Below are 6,553 nucleotides of genomic sequence, written 5' to 3' on the forward strand. Positions count from 1 at the left end.
TCTGTCCCCGTATCTCCCAAGGAGACAGCTTCTTTTGCATCACTCTCACTAGTTGAGATGGGCAACGCTAATTGCAAATTATGTCTAGGGGGCCCTGATTAACCGAAATGCGAATCGGGAATGAGGCTTTTTGTCTGGGAGAGACGTTCGTTTCATCCGTTGCTTCATCAGCTGAGATGGGTCATGCTAATTGAAAATTACGTTTAGGAGTCCAGGGTTAGTACAAAATGTGTCTTTTTTGTGCATCTTATATGACCTGTCTTCTTCAAGTTGGCCATGTAATTATGAAGCTTTGTTTGTGGTTAAAAATTTCAATCTAAATCAATATCCACATTAGAGTTTTAGTTTGTTTCTTTTTTTAATATTTTTTTTTTTTTAATTTCCTTTCATTCCTCAGCAAATGTTTTCCTTCAGATTAATTTCTAGACATGACTATTATTAAAACCTAAAATATCACTGTTGTGCTGATAAGAAAATTGTTGACCAATAACTTGTTGACATTTGCATTATCACAAATCAATTGGCACAAGTCCTGCCTGGGGTCAAGTTTCTTAAAATTGTTCCCATTGCTAAGGTCTGAGTTCTCTGTTTATCTTTGAAGACAGTTGTGCCACATTTTGATGAGTACAGAGTTAATAAAACGAAAGGGGAAACTCGAGTTGGTTTCCTTTTTTCCCCAATAGATAGAGAAGCTCTTCTATCAATTCCCACCCCCTGGGTTTATTGTAGCCAATCTAAATTATTTCCGTCCAAAGCCAGGCATGGTTTAATTTATTATTAACCAATGGCTTTTACTTTGCCAGAGGGTGAATTAGTCACCCCGAATAGATAAAAATGAGATTTTCTGAGAGCCTGGAGCTTTCTGAAAAGCGTAATTGAGTCCCGTCCGCCCAGATTGTGGTGTGCACTTGGGTAAAGGATATTCATAGTTTAAGGGACTAGGGCATTCCACTTCTCTCTCTGTTTGTCTGTTTTTTTGTTGTTGTCACGAATGTATGAGATGAAATGTCGTGACAGTCGTATTTCCGGGACCCATGTGTCTAGGGTTTTAAGAACAAAGTGCAGAATCGGTCATGTTTGCAGACTATACTGTCCTCTGGACAAATATTACCTGTGTATGCAATATACACAAAATCACACGGCGAAGTTTGGAAATGTCCATTGGTGTCTTGGAAAAACTCTATTAATATCTAAAGCAGGTCCCGTGAAAACCCATTTCACATTTCAGATTTTGTTTTTGTTTTCAAGAAAGACCCTGCTTTAGCGTCGAAACGTCATGCCATTACTTTGCAGCTTTTCTGATTATATAATTTTTAATCTTTGAAGACACTATTTTTCAATTTAAATGTATTTTTTTTAGGCTTCAAAAATTGAGATGACTTTTAATTGACAACACATTAAGAACACTGAAAAGGCAAAAAAGGCAAAAAAAAAAATCCCACAAGTGCACCCCCCCCCCCGTTTAGAAAATTAATGGTACATCATTTGTTCCCCGTAAAAAATTACCCTAGTTTCACTAATGTGCTAGTCCTACAAACAAAATCAGACTAAATCCAATTAAAACGAACAAAATTTAAGTCCTTGCTCTCTCGCTTTCATTAAATTTCTAAGAAATGACATTCTCCTTTTAAAATTATCGTTTAGGCCTAAATAATTAAATCAATGACTGTCAAGTTACTACATTACTAAATGCTTAGTGTTGCTCCCCTTCCCCTTCAATAAATTTTAAGACCATCTAACATTCTCCTTTCAAAATTATCCCTTGAATAATTAAATCAATGCCTTTCAAAATATTTTTATAAAAAGGTGTTTTTTCCTCTTTGTTTTCCTTCAAAAATAACATCTCCTTTCAAAATAATCCCTTGAATAAATAAATAAATGCCTTTTCAAAATACTCCTCCAATAAAGGTGATTTGTTCTTGTTTCTTTTTCTCCAGCTTGCAGGCATAATGTTGGCTTGGTGGTACCGTAAGCAACCAACTCTAGGATTCGGCCACGATATCTTAAATTGAATCACCCACCATCCCGCAGAATTAATCATAATCCAAACAAATACAAAACGCTAAAAATGCTGCTCAGTGACGTGGAAGCCTCATCTTGTCCATTGAAGTGGAGCTACATTTGCTGTTGTCATGGCAACACAAGAGGTCACAATGTCAAATGAGAACTGCATAACTGGAGGCCTGACCTTCTGAGAGCTCATTGGTATTTGACTACGTCGGCTGCAATCTGTTTGTTTCTCATTCCTCGTGATCCACCCACCAAACCAAACAGCGGTTGCCATCAGTATCATAGACTGGTCCCCTTAGCAATTTTGAGAATTTACATTATCAATGCAAATGAGAATATAGGAAACCTTGGCCTAATTTCATGGAACTTCTTAAGCACAATAAAATAGCTTAGACCAAATTATGCTTACAGGATAGGTTACCAGCCAAAACACTCTTCCACGTGTAGAATCTGTGAATGGTATCCGGCCATTTTGGGGCTTGGTCTTTAAGCAGTGTTTCTGTTAAAATAAACAGCTCTATGGAACTAGACCCTGACAATATGAAAGTCAAATCCTGATGAGCTTTATTCAGAAAGGAAGAGGTAATTGATAACCCAGAAATGCTCTTTCATACCTAGTTTTTCAAAATGATTTTTTTTTCTACAGAGTAATCCTGAAACAACTTCCTAATGGTTATTCACTGTAGTAGGGGGCTCACATTTTTATAGACAGGAAATTAATTTTTGTTATAAATTTAGAAGTCGATGTCTTTCAACAGAATGTATCCAATGCAAAATTTGAATAAAACAAATTCTAAACCAAATTAAAAATTTCAAGACGAGTGAACACTTGTATTTTGATAATTTTAAAACATTATAAAAGATTGTTAATAAAACATGAGAGTTGATGTTTTTATAAGTCCAGAGAGCAGAGCTTTCTTAAGATGACACTTGAAAGAAGCACTTGGAAGACGGTGAACTGAAAGCTTCACTTGGAAGGTATAAGGTCTATAGCAAAATGACTTTATTTCAAGACCTTTCAAAGAAGCCTTTCACAATGATCTTATCCTTGTGTTTTCTGCGGATAATTTGTCTTCAAGGGAAACATCAATACATTCTTTTTAATCGAAGGTAAATCGTAAAATCCAAACATGATGGTGACGTACATAAGTGGATCTATAAAAGACGTTTGTATAATACTGATGCCACTTATTTTAATTTTGTTGAATTGGTTCTTGAAGAAAACCTAATTTTTTCATACTCTGTTTTTGCCTAAGCCATTTTCTTTTAGCATTTTACTTCTTTAAAAACAATTTTGCTTCCATTTAGTTATTTTATTCTTCCCTGTCCTCGTTTTGTTTCTAGTTATTTTTTAAGCACGATAAACCACACCCAAATTAGATGAGAGTTTGGCGAAATATTCAACCACAAAATGTAAACAAAATCAGACCAGCTAGGCTATTGTTTAAAGGAACACGTTGCCTTGGATCGGTCGAGTTGGTCTTTGCAAAGCGTTTATAACCGTTTGTTAAAAAATCCATATGGTTGGAAAGATGATTTAAAAGTAGAATACAATGATCCACACAAATTTGTCTCGAAATTGCGTGGTTTTCCTTTTACTTTGCGAACTACCACGGTCGGCCATATGGGGATCAAAAATTTGACTCCCATAAATGGCCGACGGGGTAAAAGGAAAACCACGCATTCATCCTTCTAATCATATGCGTTATATAACAAACGGTTATAAACGCTTTTCAAAGACCAACTCGACCGATCCAAGGCAACGTGTTCCTTCAAGGAGGGTATACTTTGGGTAATTACTAAAAAAATGATTGGCCATTCAAAACGTACTTTATAAGAACCACTGTAGCGATTGATAATGTATAACATTATGTTTGAGTAATGATTCCCTACTAAGGATTGTGGTCTAATAATATAGAGAAAGGGGATCCAAAAATATTTCAATCTAAGAAACTATTTTTTATTTGAGATCTTTGTAAATTACGGATTATTCTTCTCAAAAACGGTAGAACCTTTTGAGAAGAAATTTTCACAGGTTAGTCTTATTGTATAATGTCTAGTATGGCTTTAAAACATTTGAACGGTTCCAACAACCAAAGGTATACTTCAACTTATGCCTACTTTTCCTTAAGGAGAAAATGTAGAAATTGCAATTAATGATTCTTTTAACATTGACTTGTAATTTGTGATGACAATTTTAGGAATGTCTGTTCGTAGCTGCTATTTATTTGATCAAAGTTGTGGTAACTGAAATTATTTATTTTAATTTTGATAGTATTTTGCAAAACAATTGCCAATGGAATTAATTAATTATTTATTGATAAAAGATTTGTACACAGAAGATTGTGTAATCGTTGTGTATAGGTTATTGTTTAGCGTAAAACAATAGATTTTTATTTTTGAATCGAACTTGTTTTGTGATGTGTAACATTCCTTGTTGAATGATGTTTGTGATGTTTCTTATAAAAATTGTTGATATTATTGTTTATACGTAGTGCATTGTTAGAGATTACAGTCAATATGAATAAATTATTATTTACTGACAATTAAAAGACGGTATTAAAGGGAGTATTGAACTTTATTTTAGTATTTTATAGACTGCAGAGCCCATGTTTAGAGCTGTTTTATGCCCCATTTTGTGCTCGCATAATTATTTTTGTATTTGAAAGCGTGCTATAATGCCGTCATCACAACAAGAAAGGGAATAAATTATGCTAACGTTCTGGCACTGCTACTGCTAAGCAAATAGATTGAAGTATATAACAATAAACATAGGGTAAACGTACATGCAGCTGGCCGCCTTGTTTTATGTGAATTGTGCTTAAAGCCATTGAACACTATTGGTAATTACTCAAAACATTTATTAGCATAAAACCTATCTTGGTGACAAGTAGTGGGGAGAGGTTGGTGGTATAAAACATAGTGAGAAACGGCTCCCTCTGAAGTGCCATAGTTTTGGAGAAATAAGTAATTTTCCACGAATTTGATTTCGAGACCTCAAGTTTAGAACTTGAGGTCTCGAAATCAATCATCTATAAAACGCACACAACTTCGCGTGACAAGGGTGTTTTCTTCTTTCATTATTATCTCGCAACTTTGATGACCGATTGAGCTCAAATTTTCACAGGTTTGTTATTTTATGCATATGTTGAGATACACCAACTGTGAAGGCTAGTCTTTGACAATTACCAATAGTGTCCACTGTCTTTAAGAAACTGGACACTTTGAGTAATAATTGTCAAAAGACCAGTCTTCTTTCTCTCTTGGTGTATCTCAACATTATGCACAAAATAACAAACCTGTGAAAGTTTGAGCTCAATTGGTCGTCGAAGTTGCGAGATAATAATGGAAGAAAAAACACCCTTGTCACACGAAGTTGTGTGCTTTCAGATGCTTAATTTCGGGACCTCAAAATCTAATTTTGAGGTCTCGAAGTCAAATTCGTGGAAAAGTACTTCCTTCTCGAAAACTACGTTACTTAAAAAGGGAGCCGTTTCTCACAATATACTATCAACTGTTCCATTGCTTGTTACCAAAGTTGTTATGCTACATTATTTTGAGTAATTACCATTAGTACCTTTAAGCATTTAAAAATTGCTTACTGCTTAGGAATTTTGGCATCAGCTGCAGGACCAAATTTCAAAAAGCCTGTAAGCATAATACTTGATAAATAGAAAGGTCTTACTCAACAGAAACTGATCACAAGTTAAAATTCCATAATTCCCCACTCATGCTCATTTTTTTCTGCTTAACAGCTTTGTGAAATTTGGCCCTGCATTAGGTTAGTACCTGGGTTCTGGGACACTTAACAGCAACATGAGATGGGTTAAAAAACAGGGTGTTTGGTAGTGGTGAGGGGTGGTATTAAGACCGAACTTGTTTTAGGGATGGCATCAAGCCTACGTGAATAAAAACTATTTCATTCTTGACTGCTCTAAAAACCAACTCCATGAAGATTTTGTGGGGCATTAACTTTCTTAATTAATGGCCTTTCTAGAAGTTTTCTTTAAAGTTTTTACTCATTGAATTTGAATGAGTTAATTCTTGATGTCCCAGGGAATTCTGTCCACTGAAGATTCTGTCCCCTATTATGGGAAATAAATAACATGGGTTGTGGAGGATGATTCAAAGGAGGGCGCTATCAGAAGAAGTTTGTACACAGTTTGCCATATTGGGGACAGGATGTCTGTTAGGATAGAATCTCCTACCACACTGCTCCTAAAATATAATAGAATAGCCTAAATAAGCTTAACAACGTTTCAAGCAAAACTTGTTCGTGTTTAATTACTGACTTTGTGGGTTACCATTGACCTTTGTTGAACAAAAGTGATCCCATATTATTTTTAAACGACAGAGGATTGCTTTGAAAAAAGTGCCACCTGAAGTTTTAAAAATGCTCCCCTCTCCTCGATTCTGCAATGTTGCCTTGGTGGGTCCAAGTAAAACTTTTAGCCAATCAACGTCAGTTACAATGTTGCTGTCACAAGGACCAGATTGTCAACCTCTTGGTTTATAAAAACTTTGATCGGGCGTTCATTTCTGA

General features: G+C 35.3%; 1 protein-coding gene across 1 annotated transcript in view; it reads left to right on the top strand.

Annotated features, from left to right (window-relative positions):
* Positions 1-4,488, top strand: part of LOC139937447 (tetraspanin-31-like) — a 28,057-nt gene extending 23,569 nt beyond the window's left edge. The window contains exon 5 of the mRNA XM_071932590.1: positions 1,938-4,488. Coding sequence (XP_071788691.1) covers positions 1,938-2,012 — 75 coding nt within the window. The 3' untranslated portion in view covers positions 2,013-4,488. The remainder of the gene's footprint in view (positions 1-1,937) is intronic.
* The last annotated feature ends 2,065 nt before the right edge of the window (positions 4,489-6,553 follow it).

The sequence above is a fragment of the Asterias amurensis genome, chromosome 5 (genome assembly GCF_032118995.1).
Source record: "Asterias amurensis chromosome 5, ASM3211899v1".
Lineage (NCBI taxonomy): Eukaryota > Metazoa > Echinodermata > Asteroidea > Forcipulatida > Asteriidae > Asterias > Asterias amurensis.